The sequence below is a fragment of the Geotrypetes seraphini genome, chromosome 11 (assembly GCF_902459505.1).
Source record: "Geotrypetes seraphini chromosome 11, aGeoSer1.1, whole genome shotgun sequence".
NCBI classification, from domain to species: Eukaryota; Metazoa; Chordata; class Amphibia; order Gymnophiona; family Dermophiidae; genus Geotrypetes; species Geotrypetes seraphini.
The window spans coordinates 11769955-11796287 of record NC_047094.1 but is presented as its reverse complement, the minus strand read 5'-3'; the positions used below and the strand labels follow the sequence as shown (position 1 = coordinate 11796287).

General features: G+C 42.3%; 1 protein-coding gene across 1 annotated transcript in view; it reads right to left on the bottom strand.

The window, feature by feature from the left end:
• Nucleotides 1-5691: 5691 nt before the first annotated feature.
• KPNA7 (karyopherin subunit alpha 7) overlaps nt 5692-26333 on the bottom strand; it is a 32534-nt gene continuing 11892 nt past the window's right edge. The window contains exons 5-11 of the mRNA XM_033962684.1: nt 24874-25142; nt 19199-19281; nt 17981-18244; nt 12590-12823; nt 8458-8640; nt 7623-7772; nt 5692-5912 (exon numbers count right to left, since the gene is read on the bottom strand). Coding sequence (XP_033818575.1) covers nt 5832-5912; nt 7623-7772; nt 8458-8640; nt 12590-12823; nt 17981-18244; nt 19199-19281; nt 24874-25142 — 1264 coding nt within the window. The 3' untranslated portion in view covers nt 5692-5831. The remainder of the gene's footprint in view (nt 5913-7622; nt 7773-8457; nt 8641-12589; nt 12824-17980; nt 18245-19198; nt 19282-24873; nt 25143-26333) is intronic.

The window sequence follows — 26333 nt, the reverse complement described above, 5'->3', positions numbered from 1 at the left end:
CTACCTCGCTGCAGGTTCCACCTACACAGTAACAGAAAGTCACTCATAGCCTTGCCAATTACAAGGAAGTCACATATCTGACAGTACCTCAACACAGTAATTGTTTTGATTGTAATTTCAGCAAAGAGTTGGAGCACACTATCTGTATCCGAGTCATTGTGTAAAGGCCCATGAAATTCAATTTCTTCCCAAGTCCTGGAAAAATCCCACTCTTCGATAAATGTGTACATGCTGAGAGTGAAAATGAATAAGGACTAAGAAGAAAGTGACAGGAGGAACCTTAAGCTTTGAATCCATCCTACAATTGGGACATTCCCTTACACTTGGTCTAGTAAGAGAAAGGAAAATGGTAAAACCAGAGGACATAATTTGAGGTTAAGGGGTAGTAGACTCAAGAGCCATGTAAGGAAATCCTTTAGAGAGGGTGGTGGATGCCTGCAATGCACTTCCGAGAGAGGTGGTGGAGAGGAAAATGGGGACCAGAGTTAAAAAACAAACAAACCATGGGACGAACACAGAGGATCTAGAATCAGAAAATAGTAAAATATTGAATAACTAAGGTCAGTACTGGGCAGACTTGTACAGTATGGGGCTCATAATAAAAAATAAACAAACATCAAAAAAGTGGTCTAAATCGGTACTTGCATGATCAAAAAGCCAGATCGTCCAAGTACCGATAATCAAAGTTGGTTTTAGATGTATCTAAAACCAGCTTAGGCCTGTCCCCTGCCTCTAAATGCCTAGAGCAGAGGTAGGGAACGCCGGTCCTCGAGAGCTGTATTCCATTTGGGTTTTCAGGATGTCCCCAATGCATATGCATGAGATCTATTTGCATGCACTGCTTTCAATGCATATGCATTGGGGAAATCCTGAAACCCCGACTGGAATACAGCTCTCGCGGATCGGAGTTCCCTACCCCTGGCCTAGAGCAAAAGAGGCATTTCTAGATGAGGGAAAAGGGCGGGAGGTGGGACAACCTAGACTTAGTCTTGCAGCAAGTATAACCAAAACCTTTAACAGGTTGCCTAGTCGGAACTTATACCTGTTTCGACTTGGTTTAACTCAAACGTGTAAGTTCTGAATAGGAGCCACTGAGCCAATCGTAGCTGCCAAGATAAGCTCAGTGGCCCCTCCTCTAGATCGCAGCAGGAGAGATGGATCATCTCCCCTGCCACAATCGCCATCCCCCGAACAGCCATGAACCACAGCAGGAGAGATTGGGCATCTCTCCTGCCACGGGTCACAGCAGTTGGGGGGGAGGGGAGGGAGATTGCGGCAGGGGAGATGAGCCATCTCTCCTGCCGTAATCATTACAGGGGTGGGGTATGGATTCTCTAACTGGTGTTTTTGAGATGCTGGTTACAGAATTCAGCTTTGAGGCAAAGGACTGGCCCCTCCTTCACCTAAAAGGACTTGTTTTGGGCGTTTGGGACTTAGGCTATTTTTTGGTTGATAATGTGTTGTAAGTTTAGGGTGAGTCAATTGCGCTTAGTTTTATGATCATACCCTCACTTTTCTTGTGCGTGCGAACCGGAAATATAAACATACCTGTAAATGAAGAAATGTGGAAGTACGTTCGCTCTCACCAGAGGTGAGAAAAATCCGCGCAAGACAAATATTCGTTATAGATCAAGTACTAGCAAAACCAGATCTTTACCTATAACGGACATGGTCAGACAGCGAAAGGAAGGCGGGCTGTTCGGAGAACATATATAATGGGGAAAACATAACCATAGTAACGAAAATGCATTCACGTGACTTATATTGAAAACACAAAGAGTCAAGGGAATCATACTGAACACGTGTTGACGTGATCACGTGTTAACGTGCTGTATGTGCGCGTGTCCTTCGTTCGCCAAGAGGCATCTAGTGGCGCACTGAATTGTCATTGCACTCAGTTATCATTGCGCTCAATTGTCTTTAGCGCAATTGTCTGTGAGTGCCATTGTCATGGCGCTGAGTTGTCTGCGCGTTTTTGACCCGTCACCAAGTTTAGACATAGTGATGGTCTGGGCATTTAAACTGCTGAACATAGAGGTGGGCATTTATTATCTGGACTCTATATTGTTAACATCAGTAATAAATCTCAATATAGAGTCCAGATAATAAGCACCTATATGAGATAGTACTGGACTTTAAGGAACATTCTAACTTATGCCACAGTTTATTTGAACATAGAGGTAGGCCATTCTCAAAAACCAACAAAAAAACCACCCCCCACACCTCATTTTGGACATTTTTTTTTTTTTAAATGGACATTTTCCCTGCTGCTACTTTCAGCGTTTAGGGCCTTAGGCCAAAAGGGGACTTGATGTTTTGGGTGGTTTTTTTTTTTATTATGGCCTTTTGGTTGAGGATGGGCTGGGGAGGGCTTCACTGGCTAGGAGGGTGTGGATGGGCTGGAGTGAGCTTTGATGGAGAATTCAGCAGTTGGAGCCCAAGCACAGTACTGGGTAAAGCTTTGGATTCTTGCCCAGAAATAGCTAAAAAATTTAAAAAAATTTAAATGGAATCATGTTGGGCAGATGGGATGGACCATTCGGGTCTATCTCTGCCATCATCTACTATGTTACTATGAAAGAACATAAGAAGTTGCCTCCACTGGGTCAGACCAGAGGTCCATCTCGCCCAGCAGTCCGCTCCCGCAGTGGCCCATCAGGTCTATGACCTGTGAAGTGGTTTCTGACCCCTTCTATGACCTACCTCTAGTTCTATCTGTACCCCTCAATCCCCTTATCCTCCAGGAACCTATCCAAACCTTCCTTGAACCCCTGTAAAGTGCTCTGGCCTATCACATCCTCCGGAAGCGCGTTCCATGTGTCCACCACCCTCTGGGTAAAAAAGAACTTCCTAGCATTTGTTCTAAACCTGTCCCCTTTCAATTTCTCCGAGTGACCCCTAGTGGTTGTGGGCCCCCACAGTTTGAAGAATCTGTCCTTATTCACCTTCTCAATGCCCTTTAGGATTTTGAAGGTTTCTATCATGTCCCCTCTAAGTCTCCTCTTCTCCAGGGAGAACAGCCCCAGCATTTTTAACCTGTCAGCGTATGCAAAATTTTCCATACCCCTTATCAGTTTAGTCGCTCTTCTCTGGACCCCCCTCGAGTACCGCCATGTCCTTCTTGAGGTACGGCGACCAGTACAGAAAAAAAAGCCCTCACAGATAGGGTTACTAGACATCTGGATTTAACCATACATGTCCTCTTTTTTTTTTTTTTTTTTTTTTAAATTAAAAAGGACATATCCAGGCATTCAGATGGCTTTTCAAAACCCGGCACTTTGTCCGTGTTTTGAAAAGCTTCCTTCTCAGGACCGTGTCGCATGTGCAGATGTCCTCCCGACAGTGATAACACATGCATGCGTGCCTGTGTGTGATCTCATTGCATTGCATCTGCAGCATGCACAGATGCCCTTCCACAGTCCTGAAGACAAGAACAGATTTGGGGGGGGGCTGGATGGAACTGGGCAGGGCTCTGGGTCTGAATTTTACAGGAGTAAAATTGTAATAGGAGTTTAAGACAGGGTTGAGAGTGAGATCTAGTAGATGGCATTCTGCCACATATTCCACTTTGACAGCTGCACTCTGTAGCTTGTACAGATTTACAAATTCCAACAGTTAAGGCTGAAGGTGTCCAGGACCATTATGTTTTCCTGTATAGACCACAGGGAATGAAATGAGGGCCCATTATATACACAACAGCAGGAAAACCTGACAAATTTCAAAAGGATTAGACATCTTTTTTGTAAAACGAAGCTATGGGACCTGAATTTTAGGTTGAATGATGGGGGCACTGCTCCCTTATCGGTTTTTATTGTATGTGATTGTTTTGTTACATAATTACAATCATGATGGTACATATACAAGTGTTGTGACCTGCTTTGGTGTAAAGTGGAATACAAATACACTATAGAGAGAGACCTAGGAAGAGAGGTGAGAAAATAGGTGACAAGATGAGGTGAGGAGGAGATGGATAGATTCTGTATGAACATAAGGAAGTTCCTTCTTCACCCAGAGAGTGGTAGGACACTGGAACGCTCTCCCGGAGTCTGTTGTAGGGGAAAACACCCTCCAGGGATTCAAGACAAACTTAGACAAGTTCCTGCTGAACCAGAACATACGCAGGTAGGGCTAGTCTCAGATAGGGCACTGGTCTTTGACCAGAGAGCCGCCACGTGAGCGGACTGCTGGAAATGATGGACCACTGGTCTGACCTAGCACTGGCAATTCTTATGTTCTTAATATGATTATCTAGGCAAAAGCCTAGAGAACCAGGCAGGAAGATAAGACAGTCAGCCTGCTGCTCCTTTTCTACACTTTCCAACTCAAGTATACCATGTAAATGGTGTAGTAGGTAGAGAATGCCTTGCAAAGTTAGAATTTGGCCTACCTGTTGCTTTTTAAAACACCGTAAAATAGATTGCACAGATGCATCTGCTCTTACAAAATGACTGCCAGTACACAGCTCGTGTTGAGTCACTATCGAATAAAGATGTTCACATTAAACATTTGGCTTCCTCCAATAGCCTTTCTCCTATCAGTTGGACAGTTGTCTCTGCTGGGATTTTCCCTCCCCACATAATAGATCCAAACATATAGTTCATTCCTTTCTCCAAGATATCTGAAAATCTGGTTATCTCTTTACTACTTTAGCTGTGCTTTTGCTAGTCATTTCTCTTCCCTTTTGTTACATTCTGAATTTCTTGAACACCAACTTATGCTCTTTCCCCTCTCCACCCCCCCCCCCCACCATTTTGGGAACCATAATGGTTCCCATTGTTTTCATTTAGTGGAAGGGTCATCCACTATCAAGAGTGACGCGGCTCCTAAGGCAGGATTTGCAGCCGAAACAACTTGAGTCACTATCGAATAAAGGCATTCACAATGAACATTTGGTTTCTTCAAATAGCCTTCCTGCCATCAGTGGACCATCTGTTTTTTTGCATTTTTCTGCAGAGATTTGTTCTTGATTTTACTTTGGGGGATTAAAAAAGGCTCTTGAATAGTCTATTTTATGTTCAGATAGAAACCTTGGTGAAGAATCATGAATATCTACCAAGGGTGGATATGGATGAATATTTACTGTTTGCAGAAGAAAATATGAACAGCTTGAAAAATTGAAATGTAGACAGAGCCATAGGACTGCATAGGATACATCCCACTGAATATTGAGGTAACACAAATCTCGGATTTAAGATTTTGGAGTGGTTCGGTGAGGTTGATGAGCAGATGTGGATCCTCTTCACAGAAGTGAGGCCAGGGAAGAAGTAGGAAACTACAGGCTGGCAATCCTTACCTTTGATGATCCATTCAGTTGTGACCAGCCTTTGGATACTCTGTAGGCTGGTGCTCACCATGCTTCCCTGTTTATCCATGGCTTCTTTCAGTTGCTAGATGTTCATTCCTGTGTCATTCTTGATTAACTAAACTCAAAATGCTCCTAAAAAGGACAGAATTGCCTTGAATCTTGAAAACAAACACCCACAACCACACATACAACCATACATGAAATCTTTGACTGGGTGACCAGAGAACTGGATAAAAAAAAAAAAAGACGTGCCAGCCACCAGGCAATCCTGAACGATCCTCTGAAACATTCTAGGAAAGTAATTGATGTTTACTTCAGATTACTGCATAGAGTCCAAACTTAGGTTCTTTAACTTCCTTTCCTTCTAAAAGGCAATTAAGATTAAATCCTGAATTATGCCAAGTCCTTTATTTATTCACAATGCAGAATACAAAATGTACAGTTCTCCCAAGTGGTCCTAAAAAACAAGTGTGACCCATTGCCACCCATCATTGCTTACATCTGTGTTGTCATATATATGCTCAGCTCAGAAGTTAAAATCCTTCTGCTCGTCTGGATCCTTGAAAGCAAATCTGTCCTTAGCTTCTTGATCCAAGTCCTCCGCCTCCTGTGAAGAGAACCCGAGAGTATTCAGCATGGAACGTCCTTCAGATAGGGACATGCCAAACGTCTGCTTGCACCAGGCTCACTGAAACACTAAACGTTTCCTAGTCCCCTCCAATTCAGTTTACAGTATCGCCTCCGTTATTAGAAGAACTTGATTGTAGCACATTGTCAGTTTTGACAGGGAGAAGTTACCACTTGCTCAGATAAGTGGGAAGTTATTCAACTAGAGTTATCCTTTCCTAATAGTGCTGCCCGATTCAGGAAAAAAAATTGATTCGATTCAGCCCATTGAATCGATTTTTCGATTTGATTTTCCTCCCCAATTGGGTAACTCCTCGTGGGTTTATTTTATAACCTCTTCACCCCCTTTGCCTTCTAACCACACCGGCGCTGTGGTGTAAACAAACAAGACGATGACTTCCTCTGTTAAATCCTAGCTCATGTTTGCGGTACAACACCAGCTCTGGCAGGATACACATTTCAAATCTGACATTGTAATCGCAAAACAGAAATTTTTTACCTTTTGTTGTCTGGTCATTATTCAAATCTTGTTGGTCCCCGGCTCTGGTTGTCTGATAACTTGCTTGCCAGGGTCTCCTTTCTTCCTCTGTGCTAACCATCCATCTTCCATCTCTGTCCTCCCCTTTCATTTCCCTTCCCTGGAGGTTTGGCATCTTTTTTTCATCTCCATCCACAGATCCACCTTTTCTCAACTACTTTCATCCAGCATCTCTCCCTCCTTCCCCACCAGCATATCTCTGTTTCTCCAACTACACTCCTATCCAGTATCTTTATCCCCCCCCTCCACACCATCCCTTGTATCCAACTTCTCTCCCTTTCTGTTTCTTCCCTCCCTAAATCCCATTGTCCACCATCTCTCCTGTTTAGACCCATTATTTCTCCCCCCCCCAAAGTCCAGCACATGCATGTCTCTTTGAACCCCCCCTTCCTTCCCTCCATGTACTTCTATACCAGTGCCCCCCTCCCCTGAAAGCCTGTCTATCCCCCCTCCCCCAGAAGGCCTGCATGTTCCACCTGGCCTCCCGTTCACCATTTACCTAATATCAGTAGCCTGCAGACTCGCAGAAAAGATTGCAGTGCTAGCGATCTTTGCAAGCTGCCATAGGTCTTTGGAGCCGTTTCCTCTGCCACGGTCCCGCCCCTCCTCAGACATTGGAGGCAGCATAGGAAACAGCTCTAAAGACCTATGGCAGCTTGCAAAGATCGCTAGCACTGTGATCTTCTCTGCAGGCTACTGATACTAGGTAAATGGTGAGCAGGAGGCCAGGGGGGGAAGCCGGACACCAGTACTTCCTGACTGACCCTCCCCCCTCGCCCCTTAAAGCAGGTGTGGCAGCAGCCAGTCAGCAAGAGGCAGTGCTGCCGCTCCTGCTTTAGGGGGCAAGGGTTAGTTACCGAGTCGGGAGGCTGATTTTTTTGTTTAATAGATTCAAATTTATTCACCCAAGTGAATTTGGTGAACCGATTTGAATCAGGCAGCACTACTTCCTAAGCACAATAGAGCTTGCTCAGCATCCAGGGCTCACTTATAAATGAACTAAATACATTTTAGGCTAGACTCATCCCTCTGATCAGGTCTCATTTGACATGACATTTTGAAATGAATACATGTTCTCAGGTAAAGTGCTCCTGAATCTTACTATACCCTCACCCTTGGCAATACCCCCCTCTCCATAATATGCACCCATACCTCGCCAGCGAAGTACTTCTCTATAAGCAGCAAAGCAGCTCGATAAACCACATGATTGTCATGAGCTTGTAGTGCCTCAATTTTCTCCAGACCTCCAAGTTCCTCCACCAGCATGCACAACTTTTCCAGCTCCCCCAACTTCTCCGCTGCCTGCAGATAGGAGGAATATTACAGGTTATTCCAATCCAGTCTGAATATATGTTCTATTTGTAACAAACATTGCTGAACATGATACAGAAAGGCTCTGTAAAATGATCTTTAGTCTTGATCTAAAGCATGTTTCCCAACCCTGTCTTGGAGGACCACCAGCCAGTCGGGTTTTCGGGATAGCCCTAATAAATATGCATGAGAAAGATTTGCATATAATGGAGGCAACAGGCATGCAAATCTGCTCCATGCATATTCATTAGGGCTATCCTGAAAACCTGACTTGCCGATGGGGAACCACTGATCTAAAAGCATAATGCCGCTACTTCAGGGAAATATATACTAAAGAGTTTTGCATTCTACAATTCCCAGGGGGAGTGGAAACCTTTCTTGGCTTTGCATTAACCTAATTACTTCCAACATGTTTTGGCAAATGTTTATATCAGGAATATTACAAAAACACGCTATGCAATTCACACCAAATTAGTGCTAGTTTTGCATGGTTGCTTACTGTTTAATCTATTGTGCTTTACCCTACGACAGGCAGTCCTCTTGTGCAAACACCAGAAGTGTCAGTATGCACCATCTTCATTGCTTATGCCGTTCATATAGCATAACCATTATGCAAAGCCAGTTAAACCATTTCAAGTTTTCTATTCATCTCGACTAGTTTTGACAACTTGCTCACCAGAAATATGTTGGAGATGGCATCAAGAATGACCAGGATGGTTTTGCTGTCTTTGATGGTCAGCAAGTTGAGTAGAGGTTCAAGGACACCGCACTGCACCAGCTGCACCACCTGGTTAATACTTCCGCCACTGGTATAGTTGGTCACCGCCCACACAGCTTCCTTCTGAGCTTTAAAATCCCCCTGTACCGTCACAAGACACTTAAGTGTTGGAACTGCTATACAATAACCAGTTATACCACAGCCTGTCAACAAGCAGAGAGTTGAGCATGGCACACAATGCCTTTCAGTACAGAACAATTTGAAAATTACTGGCAAAGTTCAAGCGGGTTCTCTTAGATAAAGCCAGGGAGTCTGTGGCCAATCATGAACATTAGAGAATTTGTCCCTGCAGGAATAATAATAATAATGACTATTTATATACTGCCTAACCAGCAGTTCATAGTGGTTTACATAATAGGTACTCAGCATACAACATAAAATTCTAAATACAAGCATTAAAACTAATGAATAAGAAACACAATATAAACTAAGTATAGATAAAGATTAAAAAGTACATTATAACTACATAATATGAAAATCAATAATGTATATTACATTGTTTAAATAAGTGGGTTTTAAGATCTTTTCTAAATTGATAGCAAGAAACAGAGAAACAAGATTCAAATATGAATTCATTAATCCTGCTTGGAATGCTAAGGTCCTATCCAAAAATTTTTGCAATGACATGCATTTGCTGAAGGAAAATAAAACCAACCAGACCTATGGATATTTTTCTTAGAAATAATTAAAATGAGAAACAAGGTAAGCCGGTGGTAAGCCAAATAAAACTTTAAAACAAATGCATCTGAACTTAAAATAGTACTCTAGCCTCAAATAGTAGCCAGTGAAGCTTTTGATAGTACACAGATATGATCGTATTTTTTTCAGATTAAAAATCAAATGAATAGCTGTATTTTGTATGATTTTTAATTGGCTAGTAGTTATTTTATACGATCCCAGATAAACATTACAATAATCCAATATTGAAAGGATTGAAGATTGAACCAGGATTTTAAATGATATAAAACCAAAATATTTCCTAATAGTACAGTTTCCAGAGGACAATAAAACATCTCTTAACTAGAGAATCTGTATGGGCCTTAAGATAAGGACCGACCTATAATAACCCCTAAAATTTTCAGTGTAGGAGATATTGAATAAGATTGACAATTTAGAAGTAAAGTTGTTTCAGTAATTTAATTAGTTAGAAAGAATTTTGATTTGTCTGGATTTAATTTCAATCTAAATGTAGATGTCCAAATTTCCACTTGTATAAGAATAAAAGCTAAAAGCTATAAAATTTAATACTTCTGAAGTGAGTTCTGTTAGAGCAGGGGTGCCCAATAAGTCGATCACGATCGACCGGTAGCTCGCTAAGGCAAAGTGAGTCGATCATCCAGGACTCACTTTGCCTTGGCGATCTATCGGGCCGATCAATCTTCCTCTCCCCAATGTCAATTCTGCCGGAGAGGAAGTTCGGGCCAGCCAATCGCTGCCTGGCTGGGTGGAACTTCCTCCGACGGCAGAATTGACGTCGGGGAGAGGAAAATTGATCGGCCCGAAGCAGAGAGAGCATGGGGCGTCGTCTGCTTTGGGGCCTGTTATCCATTGGTGCATTTGGGTCCTGTTCCCCAATGGCAGTGGCTTGAGGAAGGGCAGGGAGAAAGCAAGAAAGGGGCAGGCAGGGAAACAGAAGGAAAGAAGAGAAACAGAAAACAAAAAAAGGGGGCATGAAGAAAGAAAGAAAGGTCAGGGAGAGAGGAAGAAAAAGTTGGGGGAGGGAATGAGGTGTGGAGGAGAGGAAGCATACAGGCTGAAAGAAAGATTGAATGCACAGTCAGAAGAAGAAAGTGCAACCAGAGACTCATGAAATCACCAGACAAGGTAGGAAAAATGATTTTATTTTAAGTTTAGTGATCAAAATGTGTCTGAATTTATATCTGCTGTCTATATTTTACAATATGGTCCCCTTTTACTAAACTGCAATAGTGGTTTTTAGTGCAGGGAGCCTATGAGCATCGAGAGCAGCGCTGGGCATTCAGCGCAGCTCCCTGCGCTAAAAACTGCTATTATAGTTTAGTAAAAAGGGAGGGGGTGGGTATTTGTCCATTTTTATATGGTTGTTACTGAGGTGACAGTGCATAGAGTCATCTGCTTTGACCTCTTTGAAAAAACCCCGGAATAGGAATGATAATTAACAATTCTATGCGTACAGTATGTGTTGTGTTTTTTTTAAATTTTATTGTTGGTAGATCATTTTGACTTGGTCATTTTAAAAGTAGCTCGCGAGTCAAAAAAGTGGGCACCCCTGTATTAGAGGAATGAGTATTGAAATGTCATCTGCGTAAACACAAAATTTTACCTGTAAACTATGTAACAAGCATAAAAGATGCTAAGTAAACATTAAATAAAGTTGGAAAAAAGTGGTGGACCCTGAGGGACTCCACTTTAATTTACCCATCTGGTAGAGGATTGACCAGCATTAACTACCTGGTAAGACCCGTTTTTCAAAAACCCTTGAAACCAATTCCATACCCTACCTGAATTATGGAATTCAAGTATGCTAGTATTATCTCATGGTCAACTAAGTCAAGATCTAGTCTCAGAGCGCTTGTCTTTGACCAAAAGGGCCGCCGCGTGAGCAGACTGCTGGGTACGATGAACCACTGGTCTGACCCAGCAGCGGCATTTCTTATGTTCTTAAAAGCACTACTCAAATCCAGCTGTAGAATAATTGCACTTGAACAGGCTCTGGATATGATCTACTACTGAAGCTATAACTATTTCAGTGCTATATCCTGAGCGGAAGCCAGATTGAAAATTTCAAATCTAAATAATTCACTAATTGCACATTTACCAAACCTTCAATCACTTTTGTAAATAAGTGAATAGAAGCAACTGGTCTGAAATTGGAAGTATTAGTTATAGTTTTTTTGTATCCTTTATAATAGGGGTGATTAAAATCTGACCAATCTCACTTGGAAATGACCCAGCCACTAATACAATCCAAAGTTTTGATTTTAAAGTGAGCAGATCATTTCTCATTACAATTGGAGGACAATCAAGTAGGTAATTTTTTTGCATACTTAGAAAATAAGTTACAAAACATTGCCCAATCAGAAAGTTGAATTGGGACCAGGGCAGCTGAATTGGGAGAAAGCCTGATTGGAGACAGTTGGGACTTTGTGGACAGCTAAGTTGAGTTTTTTTCCCCCTTGCTCAAGTTGCAATATTTCTGATTGTGCCTCTGGATTGCAATTTTTTTTTCACACAATGTTTGTATGCAAGATTTTGGCATGCTGGATGTGAGGGGTTTTTTTTGGGGGGGCCGCTATTTGTGCCTCATTTTTTCACCACTGTTTTTGATATAGTGAAGACACATAAGTGGAGTTTTTTTAGCCATATGAAGCTTGAACTGAGGCTCTCCACTTTTTTTTCTGTGTCTTTTTTTCCAGACTGTGGGTGTATGTGTGATGTGTGGGTGGCCTTGCAGTGTCCCATAAGACCCTTGAATGTTTGATTTAGGGCGCATTTTGAGGTAAATGGCAATTGTGTCCCTATCCTTAGTTGGTTTGAAATAGTGTCATTAGATATCCCATCCCTACAAGTTGTCGCTGTCTCTGCCTCATTCCTGCAAGCTCTGCTTAACTGCACAAGTCAAGTGCTTACGATTTGTTTTGAGGCTTTTGCAGATGAAGATAGAGCTTGCAGGAATGGGGCAGGGACAGGAAAAGAACTCAAGAGATGGGGAAAATGAGTTCCCTTGGGGACAGAGAAAAATTTGTCCTTGTGTTATTCTCTAATGAACATAGCATAGGGTCCTTAATTCAATCTTCTCTCAAGTCCTACGTAGAACTAATGACTTTACATTCTGTAACACCCGAGCTAGAGCTCATGCGACTGACCTGTTTGGTAGAACTTGGTGTGGACTAAACACTAAAGCAGAAATGAGGTGGGGAGGTATGAGATTAGCCTTAAATGTATGCTGCTTTTCAACAAAAAAAGGTTAAACTTGCTAGTTTTAGAGATTAAGAGGTTCTCTAAATGCTTCTCTTAAGGCAGGACACCAAAGATCACTACTTTCACTTACCTTCTTCAGGACCTCCACTAGAGGGGGCAATAGCCCACAGGTGATTATCTGCTGGATCTGTTGCGATGTCCCTGCTGCTATATTACTGAGTGTCCATGCTGCCTCTTTCTGGATACTGAGCTTAGAGTGACGCAGCAACTGTGGCAAGATGGACAGTGCCCCAGCATCAATCGCTACCTGCGTCTGCTGATCTGTCCCAGTTACGATGTTACCAACGGTGCGTAGAGATGGGGTCTAGTTTTTAGAAAGAAAAAAAACAAAACAAGTGATGTTAAGCTTCAATACACTGTACAGCACTGCCTTTTCAACTCTGTTAATCATTCAGGAAATGTCCTATTTCTAGCCCACCCGAGGCCTGTGCTTAGCGACATTTTCAGAAAGACGGTCCGCTATGCAAAGTATTTGTTCCCGAGCGCTACACTTCCAAATGGACAGAATTACTAGAGCCGAGAACTTAAAATTTATTCTTTATTTAGACTTGATACGCCACAAGTGTCAAAACAGTTCATATTCCCTCTTTATTGTAAAGGATATTAAAAGTAAAAATAGTTAGGAGGCAAAGAATGTTTTCTTCCCAGACACCCAAGTCTGGGACAACTGTCAGCTGAATGCTTGGATATAACATACATTCAAGGCAACCTTGATTTTCTATAGCAAGGATTTGAGATGTATTTGGACTGCAAATTTTATAAAATTTCAAAAATTTCACTAAACCTAGAGCATAAAAAAGTGGGAGGCAACGAGGCTAGATTTAGGCACTTAGCACCAGTTCTCAGCACTACGCAAAGAAATAGCTTCAATTCCTAAATTAACATGAATTTTCAGGTGAAGGGTTTCGTTTAGGATACAACTTTAGAAACCTATTTTCAAGGTCTGAATGTTAGGCCCATTGATCCAGGATGTCTTTAAGAAGCTGAACACGAAGGGGGGGGGGGTGCTGAAAAGTTCCCAGCCCAACTCCTTAAATTCTGATTACCAGTGTAGCTGAAAAGTGTTTTGTATACCAAGTCATCATTCTGAAAAGGCTCGACTTGGTTTACAGCAATTAAATAGGGAATGATTTACAAATGATATAGAAGATAATAGCAAAATTTCAAAAGAATTTTCAAAATGTTTGGCAAATAGTCGTTTTTAAAGATTTACGGAAAAATTGAAACTGGAACGCTTAAAAAAAAAAAAAAAGGGAGATCATTCCAGAGTTGAGAGAATTTAAAGACCAAAGATTGACTGGAGAGCTTGACGCCTTTAATCCCTTTTTTTAGAAGGAAGGGAGAGTTAAATTGTTGAATACCTCTTGCAAAGGAGAATCGATAAAACGTTCCAAATAAGAGGATTAAAGATACTATGTAGAATTTTAAGAGAAATACAAGCGCATTTCAACTGAATTCTAAAATAAACCAGGAGCCAATGAAGACTCTGAAGCAAAGGGGTCACATGGTCAAATTTACATTTTCCAAAGACCAGCTTTGCAGCAGTATTCTGAATTAACTGTAATCTAAGACGACAAATTTTTGTAATGCCGAGGTAGATAGCGTTACAGTAATCAAGACGAGATAACAGAATTGATTGAACTAAGATAGAAAAATGACGGTGATGAAAAAGTCTAACCTCCCTCAGCATTCGTAAACTAAAGAAGCATTCTTGACCAAGGAATTTATTTGGTCCTTAAAAGGAAAGAAAGGAATCTAAAAGGACTCCCAATATCTTGGCAGAGAACTCAATTGGTAAGGAGGACCAAGATACCAAAGCTACAGTAGGAGGAAGAAGGTCTAATCTTGGACCTAACCACAAAAGCTTAGTTTTAGTTGTATTAAGCTTCATCCGGACAGATAAAGCCCAGGCTTGAAATTTGGAAATGCAATGATTTACTTTGGAAACTAGACTGAGATTAATCCAGATCATACCAATCAATATAAAGATATCATCCACATAAGTGAATAACGTTTCCCAAGCTGCCAGCTTAAAGGTGTTCAGTGTGGTCAGAGATTGAATAAAATTGGAGAGTGTAGAAAGTGCCAATCTACAGAATCATGATGCTATGTTTTGACATTTCAGATCATTGATTAAACCATGTCAAGATGGAACTCCAAGCTGTCAAAGTTCCTATTCCTGCAGAAAAAAAACTCCAAAGGAAATCAATGAATGTACGATGCAAACATTGATTGACAAATGCCCAACATACATCAGTGAAGTGATGTGCAAACTTTCAGCACGGAGAGCGACCCTGAAGATGCAGCAAGATCTGGAAGGCCTCAAACTGTCAGGATGTGGTCAGTGAATTTGGCAGATCAATGAATATCAGCTAAAAATTGCTGAGGCAGACACTACAGATCCAGGAAACATGCTGGATATATAATCCACAAGCATCTGGGTATGTAGAAGCTGTCAGCCAAGTGAGTGCCCAAATATTTGAATGTTGATGAGAAATGATGTAGACACTTCTAAAATGTTAGCACTATCTAGCTTAGTCAACACGGAACTAGTTACTGTTGATAAAGTTACTACAACTCAGGTTAGAGAATGACATGGCCAGATTTTGTCCTAGTCCCTGTGGTTAACCATGGGAAAACCATCCCTGACATTCTTTAAGGAGAGGGGGGAAGAATCAGAGTATGAATTTGGGCAGTCACTGACCCTCAAGCCTTGCATTGAAGAATGCTGGTGTAGAAGGACCGATGTCGAGAGACACCAAAGAATGACATGGGATGGTTTCCCACTTATCTGCAGGGAAAAGGACAATTCTGCCCCTGTTATTCTCCAAGGCCAAGGAATTTCATCAAAGTCAGCAGGAAAGGTCATGGTCAGTGTTTTGGGATCAGGAAGGTGTTGCAATGACCGAAGAGCCAAACAGTCTAGAATACTATTATAACTTGCTGTGCTGATTAAATGAAGCACTGAAAGAAAAAAGGGTGGGAGAGTAGCTGCGAAATGGAGTCCTTTGCAAGACAATGCACCCGTTCACAAGGCTGGCAAAACTGATATTATTGCTACACTTGGGGCTTCAGTGCATAGACCATCCACTCTACTCACTAAGGCCCAGATTCAATAAAAGGTAGCAATTCAATCGCTGTTGGCCGATTTTGAAACAGCGATTGATTCACTACCTTTAAATGACTTACACAGAGGTGCAAGTCATTTGCATGCAAACTCCCCGACAGTAGTGACAGGAGAAGCAGCCTGTCACTGTCAGCAGCTTTTTTTATATAAATTAACCAGATATTTTGCATGGCCACTAAAAAAAAAAAAGCCCCCTCCCCTACAAATGTACCCCTGAAGAAAAATTCAGGAGGGATGCCCACACCCTCCTGCCATTGACAGGCTTCCCCCCCCCAGCCCGGAGGAGGGATGCCGACTCCCTCTTGCTGGCAAATACCTCCCCCACCCCTGTAAAAACATGGCAGGAGGGAGGACCCCAGCTCCCCTCCCCCCTCCCTGTACCTGAAAGAGTTGGGAGCCGGAGGGGAGCTCAGTAGAACTCCTCCATGCGAATGTGGGCATTAGGCCCTGACCCTGTGCAGGCCCCTCCCACAGGGGAAAGAACATAAGGTGCCTGAGCCAATCAGGGCCTTAGGCCCCACCCCTGTGCACCACATGATGCACCAGGGCAGGGTCTAACTGCATTCACACAGAGGAGGAGGGACTGAAAACCCCTCCTGCTCCCAACTTGAAAGGTACAGGGAGTGGAGTGGGCCCAGCCAATGGCAACGGGGGGCTTTGTGATGGCAGGAGGAGTTGGCATCCCTCCTGCAATATTTGTCTATGATTGGGGAGGGGGTAGCATCAGGAATGGAGTTTTTTTAGTGAAGCACTGATGGCAGGAGGGAGTCAGCATCCCTCCTGCTTTTTTCTTCTGGGGGAGTTCTGTTGGTGGGGGGGCACACTGACAGGCCTGCCTGGCTTATTAATTTTTTTATGGGGCAGATATCTTGCATGTGTAACACATTCAAAATCTGTGCCATAAAAAAAAAGGCATGTGAAAAGAACGGCAGACCTGTCGGTAACAGTTACTGACAGGTCTGCAGCAGTCTGGTTTGTCAATAGTAAAATCCGATTCAAAATAGCCAAGCAATTGTTAGCTAATCAATCACTTGGCTATTTTGCATGGGGTTTTACTAATTTGCATGGGAAGATTGGAGCCGAGCTGTAAAAGATCAGGACAAAGGTTAGTGAATCGGGTTGCAAACCAATGGATACATGATCATTGGCTTAGTGAATCTAGCCCTAAATCTTGCCCCATTTGACTTAGCTCCAAACCTTAATGAAAAGGGTGACAAGTTAAGTGATTCAGAGGCAACTGTAGCAGAGGAACACTATTTCAGTGACCGGACATCCAAAAATTTCTTGGAAGGGTTACAGAAATTGAGTATAAAAATATTGAACTTAGGGATGAATGTGTGGAATAACTTAAATAGCTCCACAATTCCGCCTTCTTGGTTGGGCTGAGAACTTTAGCACCCCCTTGTAAGTAGGTAATAAGGATGGTGTTACAACCACAGGATTTGCCATCAGCTACGCATTTTAGACTGGTTATGCAGAGTTGCGTCTTACCACAGCTAGACTATTGTAATTCTTTTTTGCGACTTGCCGAAGACTTAACCTCGGCGCGCTTCAGGAGACTCAAAATACCACTGCCAGGGTAATGCTAGATTGCCCTGTTATTCCCATGTTAACACCTGTGCTGGCCGAACTTCACTGGTTGCTGGTTGTTTGGAGAATACAATTTAAGCTTCTATTTTAGCATTTATATACTACTTATAATCTAAGTGGTTTACATTCAGGTAGTCCAGCATTTTTCCTCTTTCTGTCCTGGTGGGCTCACACTAATGTACCTGGAGGATTAAGTGACTTGTCCAGGGTCACAAGGAGCAATGTGGGTTTGAACCCATAACCTCAGGGTGCCGAGGCTGTAGCTTTAACCACTGTGCATACCCTTAACCTTGGTATTCAAATCTGTCTGGTATCTATTGCCCAAGGCGATTGCTTCTCTGCTGCAGACTTGTGCCTTCTCATTCTTTGAGATCAGAAGACAGTTTTTTGGGCTGTTCCCACTGTCTCCAAAGTTGCAAAAGCAATCATATTTATGTTCCAAGTAGCCAGACCTTTATTATGGAACTCGGTTCCACATTCTGTCCGACCTCTGATTTTTTGGCATATTGGAAAAGTTGAAAGCCTGTTTTTTTCAAATTTTGTTTACTTTGTAAATCTTGTGATTGCTTGGCTTTTTAGTTTAAGGCACATGTAAGTTGTTTATTGTATGCAATGTTTTGTTTTAAATTATCCGCATAGATGGTTGATATGTTGGCTACAAGTATTTTAAATATATACAGTGAATGCAACAATTTTAAGAGCTAGAAGTACAGTTGCTAATAAGGCATCTAAAAACAGACTCACCAGAACCGTCAGTTCAGGACTATTCATGAGCTCAACAAGCCTCTCAACCACACCAGTGTTCACTATCACCTCTATCCGGTCATTAGAACCATCGGTCAGGTAAGACATTGCCCAGCAGGTGTCTGAAAGGATATCCTTGTCTTCATGGTGGATCAGCTTGATCAATACCGGCAGGATCTGGTACACTGCTTCCATTGGAGGATAAGGGTTTTTGTTTCGACAGAGATTGGACAGTGTCCAAGTGATGTTACGCAGATATCCAGTCTAAGAAAAAAGTCCATAGAAATGAATAAATAAAATCCTCATTTATGCGTGGGACAAGGTTCCTGAAAAAAAAAAAAAAACCCTCTGCTAGGTAAGCAATATGTTAAAACTGCTGAAGTTAACAAGAATCAAGTCATTCCCTCCTTTACCCGTGGCCTGGGAAAGTTTTAATGCCACCAATCACTTTGATATATTGGAATTATGTGGGGAGTTAAAAATAGTGGAGAAGCACACACTAAGGCCCAAAATTCTCTAAATAGCATTGTAAGTCAAGAGGGCAGTAGGCATCCAATTCCCCCCCCCTTTTTTTTTCCCAGAACTGCACAGAGGACAAGCTGAATGCTCTGCACTGCTCTGACAGTCATAGGAACTCTATGACCATCGGAGCAGCGCAGAGCATTCAGCAAGCTGGCCAGCGCTAAAACCTCTTGTACGGTTTTATAAGAGGGGGGTTAATCTGTTTAATTGGCATGGTAATTGACTGCATTGTTTAAGACAAATTAAAAAAAAAAAAAATAAATATGTAGGTGCCCATAAAACAAGGACGCTGTCATTATGTCTTACAAAGGTGCCTTAGGTCAAAATAAGTGCAGTTTACACCAGAAGTGACCTTGGGCTCCACTAGGCACCTCTGTAGACAAGATTATCAAACATAAGCACCAGAAAAAGTGTCAGCCTTCAAAACCCTGGCTTACGTTACCAGTGCTTATGTTTAACGGTGGGCACGATTCTGCCAACAGCACTGCAATGCTATTTGTCACACGATTGTGGCATTTTTGTAGGCAGCAATCGCCGCTGATGTCGACAGTTTGCAGAATCCAGTCCTAGAAGTACAGCTGCCAGGACCGCCACGGGCAGCCAGTCTGTCCAGAAATAAGAGGCATTGCCGTACTAAGAGCGCGGTTTGCAGTGGAAAGCAGTAAACATTATCCGATAGGTAAAAAAAATATTTACAGGTGTCTGCGGCGTCACTAGGGACAGAAGAGGTGGGATCACATTGCAGTCGATCAGTGAATCTCTGTACATAGGACCATCACCTAGACGGAGATATTCGAGTTAGATCACTTCGAGTTAGTGTTGCATCTCAGTCATAAAACATCCACAAGCATTGCATTACTTTTGAATAAGTCAATATTGAGCGGTGTGCAGGCAAAACTTATAGCCATGAAGAAAGCAGAATGGAAGAAAGCCTGTTAAAAACAGCACTTACTAGAAGAGTTTTCCTTTGCAAGTAATCTATAAACTTCCATTTGATAGTTGTCTCCATTTTAATCCTCATTGCTACATAATTCTGTGATCCTACCAAGTTTTGTAACAAGGTCATCTTATCCCAAGGTGGCGTTACCAGACATCCGGGAAAACCTGTATGTGTCCTTTTTAGATTACTGGCCGGGGTCCTGAACAGACTTTCCAAAACCCGGCAATGTCTGGGTTTTGGAAAGCCCTGACAAGCTCTGGCTGCATCTGAGCATGTGCAAATAATCACATCTGTGCATGCTCCAGGCCCTCCAGATGTGGCCAGAGCTTGTTGGGGAAGGAGAGGTTTTTGGGGCTGGAGGCTGAACTGGGAGAGGCTGGGCAGAATGGTGAGGGGCCATGTCTCCAGAATATCGCAGCCTGAAAAATGGTAACCCTATCCCAAGGGATACATTGGTATTTGTGCCCAATTGTCCTGGTCACAATTTACAAGCTTGGCATAATAATCATGACGTTAGCCAAATTGATCACCAAACAGAAGCAGCCACCCTAGGGCCTAGTTTTCAGTTGAAAGGTCAGATAAGTCTAAGTAGGATAATTTTTTCCTGTTGTATGCCAAGCATTCACCCTTTCCTTACCATGTCAATGGCCACTAGGGGCTTAGAGGGAAGACTGACCTTTAAGAGATTAAGGGCTAGATGTGTTAAGACCGTGCAGATCATTGTTGATCAATTTCCAAACAATGATCCATGCTCGAAAGGCTTCCCATGCAAATGAGTTGAGTTGGATGTCTGCCCTAATCCCACCCCACCAGTCGCTGGAAAACCGACTCACATGTGCAGAGAATCCCAAACAGCTGAGCTGCAGGGGAAGCCCTGAAGCAGCCTCCTGGCACTCAGCTGTTCAGTGCAGGAAGCCTATTTTTTATGGGCACAGATGTGTGTAACACATGCATATCTGTCTCCATTAGAAAAATGCGAGCCACCCCTTCCTCTGATGACCCGATACCAAAATAGGTAGGAGGAATGCTCCCTTCCTCCAAACCTCCCTCATATTTGTTTAGAGGGGAGGGATGCCTAGTCCCTCCTGCTCGCAGGCCTGCCACTTCAAAATGGTGAACCTTTCCCTTTGAGCATCCTGGGATGCATGGGGAGGAGCTTAAGGTTACGATATGTGGGGGGGTGTTTATGGCAGCAGGAGGGAGTGGCCATCCCTCCTGCTGATTTTTTCATACTAGGTCATTCAGGAGGGGGCATTTTTTTCCTATGGGCACAACATCTTGTGTCCATAGAAATAAAATGTGTGTGGGGGTGTTGGTATACTGACCCCTATTCTGGCATGGAATTTTAGGACATCGATGAGATGCCTGGTTTTAATATTAATGACCTAATTTGCATGCCAGAATCAGAATGTAGGACTGCATGGGGGGGGGGGGGAAAAGTGAGCCATTTTGGGCGTTGGGTCAAACCAGTTTAATGAGTTGTTAAGATGATCAGACACTTAGTGCATCTAGCCTAAGGATCTCAAAGTCCCTCCTTGAGTGCCACAATCCAGTCGTGTTTTCTTGATTTCCCCAATGAATCTGCATGAGATCCATGTGCATGCACTGTTTTCAATGCAAATTCATTGGGGAAATCCTGAAAACCCGAATGGATTGCGACCCTCAAGGAGGGACTTTGAGATCCCTGATCTAGCCCCAAGTGGTCTAGAAAACAGGAGTCAAAAAACCAAAACAGTACACTGTTCCACATCTGGCGAAACCTAACTTCTAAAAACGACTCCTCCCCCTCTCCCTCCCTCCCATCCCCAAATGACCTAGCCAAATTTTTCAACGAGAAGATCACTACCATAAAGAGTTCGCTCCCCCCAGCTATCTCTTACAACTCTCTTCCTCCGAATGACTGACCCTATCCCTGCTGACAGATCATGGACTACTTTCGAACCCGTATCCAATACCCAGATCTCTAAACTTTGCCTCAAACTTAAATCCTGCAAGTGCATCCTAGACCCTTTCCCCTCCTACCTTTACGAAAACATCCCTGCGCAGGCCATCTCTTCCCCTTACCAACCTTATAAATAAAGTTTTACTATCGGGCCTGTTCTCCACAGAAATGGGACACATTGCCTTATCCCCTCTTCTGAAAAAAGCCGATCTTGACCCTTCCTTACCATCGAACTACCGCCCCATAGCAAACATCCCTCTTTTGACAAAACTTCTAGAGACCATAGTTGCTACTCAGCTCTCCTCTTACCTAGAAAGATTCTCCATTCTCCAACACTACCAATACGGATTTAGACCCAATTTCAGCACCGAGTCTCTCCTAGTTTCCTTAATTTCAAAGGTGCAACAACTACACGCTCGAAACAAATTTGCTGTTCTTCTACAGTTCGATCTCTCCGCGGCTTTTGACATCGTGCACCATGACATACTAATCTACCAACTGTCTGAGATAGGAATAGACTCCTTTGTCCTAAAGTGGTTCTCAAACTTCCTTCGCGCCCGTTCCTACATTGTCAACACAAACGGCTCCAAATCCGCTCTGTGGACACCATCCTGTGGTGTCCCACAGGGCTCCCCCCTATCCCCTATTCTCTTCAACGTGTATATGACCTCCCTGAAGCTCCTCAAACTATCCCCCCTTGAAACTATATACACATATGCAGACGATATACTTATCCTCATCGAAACAGACCAGAACCTCAAACCTCCAAGAGAATATCACTTCATGCATAATGAGACTTCACGCCTGGTCCCTCTCTGTACAGATGAAATTAAATGAATCATACAAAATTACTCTGGCTCAGCCCAAAATTAGTACACCTGCCCACAGGCCCTGCTCTGCACCTTGAATTCTCAAGCAAGGTCCTCGGCATCACTATCGATTCCTCCCTCTCCCTCAACGATCACCTGAATTCCTTGGCAAAGTCATGTTTTTTCAGCCTCCACATGCTGAGGAAAGTAAGATCCTACTTTCACCAAAAACATTTCACCGTCCTTGTACAATCCATTATCCTATCCAAACTCGATTACTGCAATGCCATTTATTTATGCCTAACAAAAAACAGTCTTCGCAGACTCCAGCTTATCCAGAATACTGCAGCCAAGCTGATTTTTGCTAAACGCAAATTTGATCACATCTTCCCACTACTTACCAATCTTCACTGGCTCCCAGTACTTTCCAGAATTCATTTCAAATGCTCGTGCCTGGCCTTCAAGATCATTCACGGCATCCTTCTGCCCCTAATCCATCTATCCTTCCTCGTCCGGACGCCAGCTACCACCAGATCTGCTCACAGATATAAACTATCCTTCCCCTCTACTCAGCATCCTCCATGCTGGCAAAATGGGAAGATCCCTCCTCTCCAAAATCACAGGCCTTTGGAACGATCTCACTATCCCGCTGCGGAACCTAGGCTCCCTCCAACTATTCCGAAAACAACTGCAAACCTGGCTTTTCTCTAACATTTAACATCTCTTCTCCTGCCTACATCCCCTCTATTCATATGCTCTTGTAAATCTTTCTCCTCTCTCTTCCTATATTTTTAAGCTTTGTAAACTGTGTCGAGCTCCACTTCTGTGGAGATGATGTGGTATATAAGCTTAAGGCTTAGTTTAGGAGTCTATAGTAAAAGCATTCTAACCTAGGGATGGAGCCAGTCCTCTACTTTTGGTGGCATGGTACAATGCATCGTGCCTTCCTCCTCACCGCCCCACACCCAAGCATACCATACTTTTGCTGGCATAGATGCCAGCCAAATAGTGTTTCCACACCCCTGCATGCTACTTTAAGGCAAAAGTTGGTAGCTCAAGACATACTGCTGATTTCTGCCTTGAAAGCACCAGCAGTACTATTTTGGCTGGCAGGGCCTCAGCATCCCCACCAGCAAAGGTAACATGATACTGAAGTTCTGGAGGAGCTGCCTCCCCCCCCCCCAAGCCTAAGGGGTGGGGGTGGCAGGGTTCTCCAAAGTCCCCCTATGGCTATAACACTGTTCTAGCCAGCGATTTAAACTAGCAATTCACCATTAGCATGGAGGTTGCAGTTCTAAGATGTTTCTTCCTATCATTAAGGAAGATATTAACTAGTATAGATATTTAAGGCATTAGTAAGTTTAAAACTTCCGAAAGATCTGTAGCACTATTAAGTTAAATTAATCCAAACACACGTTTGCTTTCAGATCCTTCAGCACCTGAATGATCAAACTGTACATAAATTTGAACATGTGAACATGCTTATTTACAAAAAAAGTAGAAAAGCAAATCGGCTGGCTTCATCTTTACCTATTCACACAAGGGCAAGGAAATACAGTCATCAAAAAAAGTCATGTTGGAGTTGGCCCAGTTATAAAAAAGTGTTTAAGTTTATATAGTTTCTACTATTTTCCCTTAACACTGATGTTGGACTCCTTGGTCTGTAGCTTCCCCAGATTTACCCTTTAAAAAAAAAAATTAAGGGTTTAAAGTTTAGCATCATCCAGTCTAAGACTTGCCATTTCACTCAAGAAGCAACCGAAGAACCTGAGGAATGAAGGTAAGATCCTTTTGGATCAAATTTTGGTAAAAGTCAATGATGCATAATCACCAATGTTAACATGTAAACCTGGGAGAAAAGGCTCAGAGCTCAGCTTTTGTGGTTGTTAAAGGTCCTTAGTTTATTGGGCAGTTACTTCAGACAAAGCTCCCATATAGGAAACTTTGAAGCCCTCATGAGCAAAAGGTAGGATTTGCTATCAAAAGCATTAGATTCACTATACTGCAGCTTGGGTTTTAAGATGTTGGCAAGTGCAGCTTCCAGATTCCCTGTTGGGATTGTCTTTTTAATTTATGCTTTTATGGCTTCGTAGTTAAATATATTTGATATTGAATTACCAGTTGGTCAGAGTTGGATTTTACCACCAGCTGGGTGAGTCTACAAAGAATGCAACGTTGGCTAAGTGACTACATTCCTACAAGTAGGACTTTAAACTGTGTCCATGACCGTTCTTTGGTTTTATTTTGGTATTTGATTGTTTTAATCCTCTTTGATGTGAGCATTAAGTTTTAAAAACACTTAAATGTTAAGATGATACCTTATATGCCCCTGAAGCAGCCCCAGATGGCATGGCCATGTTGATATAATGTTGAGCATTCCTGGAGCAAGATTAGTGAATAAACATAACAGCAAGCCACTAAGTTTTATTCTCATGGTTTCCACATTGGATCTTGTTAGCCAATTGCGTTGTTTTCCCGAGACCCTCTGTTAAAAGGGAATTAAGAGATTTTAAACCCTCAATATCCGTTGTCAGTGGTTTCTGGCAAAGAGATGACTAAACAACTTACATATTTTCTGGTCAAGTTGGCACTTGGATTTTGTATTTTTTGAAAAATAGTAGGCAGGAAGCCCAGCACCACCATCTACGTCCCCTTAAGAGTCCCCAAATTGTGACCTTACCAGCTATATTGCCCAGGGCCCATACGGCTTGCTCACTGATGTACAAGTGTGGAGAGGACAAGAGCATGACGAATGCTGGAACAGCTCCTCCGTCAACCACCGCTTTGGTCTGGTCTGAGGTGCCAGAGGCAATGTTGGTTAGTGCCCAGGCAGCTTCAAACTGTAAAGCGTTGCTGTCATTCCTGCCCAGGAACTCGACTAGCTTGGGGATAATTCCTGCATCAATAATATCATTCAGAGGTGGGCTCCTCTCACGGGAGAGCATTTTCCTGTACAGACAAGCAAAACAAGAGCACAAAAAGATTAGGTCAGGCAGAAGGCTCTGTTTAAGCTTCAATAGCAAATTACGCTTATCCATACTACAAGTTTACTATATGTGGAAGGTGGTTTTACGCAAACACTTCATTTTGTTCTTGTTTCCATTTTAGGATACAGTTATGGGATCAGGTATGACCTTTGTATCTGGGGTGTTGGGCCTTCAGATGCATAAGATAAGGAACTTTGTTTGCTAAATATTATATCAGCGATACCAATACATCAAAGGAAATTGATTGGTTTGGTAATAGCTGCATATGGGGGGGGAAGATTTACCCATTATGATAGTTCAAGATAAGGTTAAATTTGTCTATAATATGTCTAAGCTAACTGCCATGTAACTAACAAATTTTTTTTTTTTTGCGTTTCAGAAAGTATGGTCTAAATATAAATCTTGGAAGGAAATCTAGCACTTCAGAAACAGATTAGACTGAGCTGAATGCTTAAAAGATCTGTTACCTCCTGACCCCTAGGGGTGAAGGTTCAAGGTTTCAAGGTTCAAGGTTTATTAACATTTGATTTATCGCTGAATCTGTTTACAAAGCGATGTACAATATAAAACAAAATATAGATATACAATATTAAAACTCAATGACATTAGTTTAAGACAGGACAAACTTGAGGTGGAGGGAAAGAAAGGGAAAAATTTACATTTGTCTTAGTTTGGAAAACAAATAGGGAAAAAAGCATAAGGGAAAGGGATGGATTAAAAGTTAAAATGCTAAGAAAAAGTAAAAAATTAAGAATTAAAAGCGTCTTTAAAAAGGTGTGTTTTCAAAGATTTTTTTAAAAGAATGTAAATCTTTCGATTGCAATGAATTGTGGAAGAGAATTCCACCATTGTGGGCCCATGACAGAGAACATATCTGCTCTTCTTGTTCCTATTGTTTTCAAAGAGGGTATGACTAATAAATTTTGGGAAGATGATCTTAAAGAGCGAGTGGGATTGTACGGCATTAACATTCTTGATATAAACTGAGGCTCATTGTAAATTAAAGTTTTAAATATAAGCAGTAAAACCTTGTATAAAATACGGTGGCTTATAGGAAGCCAATGGGCATCGATCAATAAAGGAGTAACGTGATCAAATTTCTTTGCATTGTAAATCAATTTAATAGCGGTATTTTGGATAATTTGAAGACGTT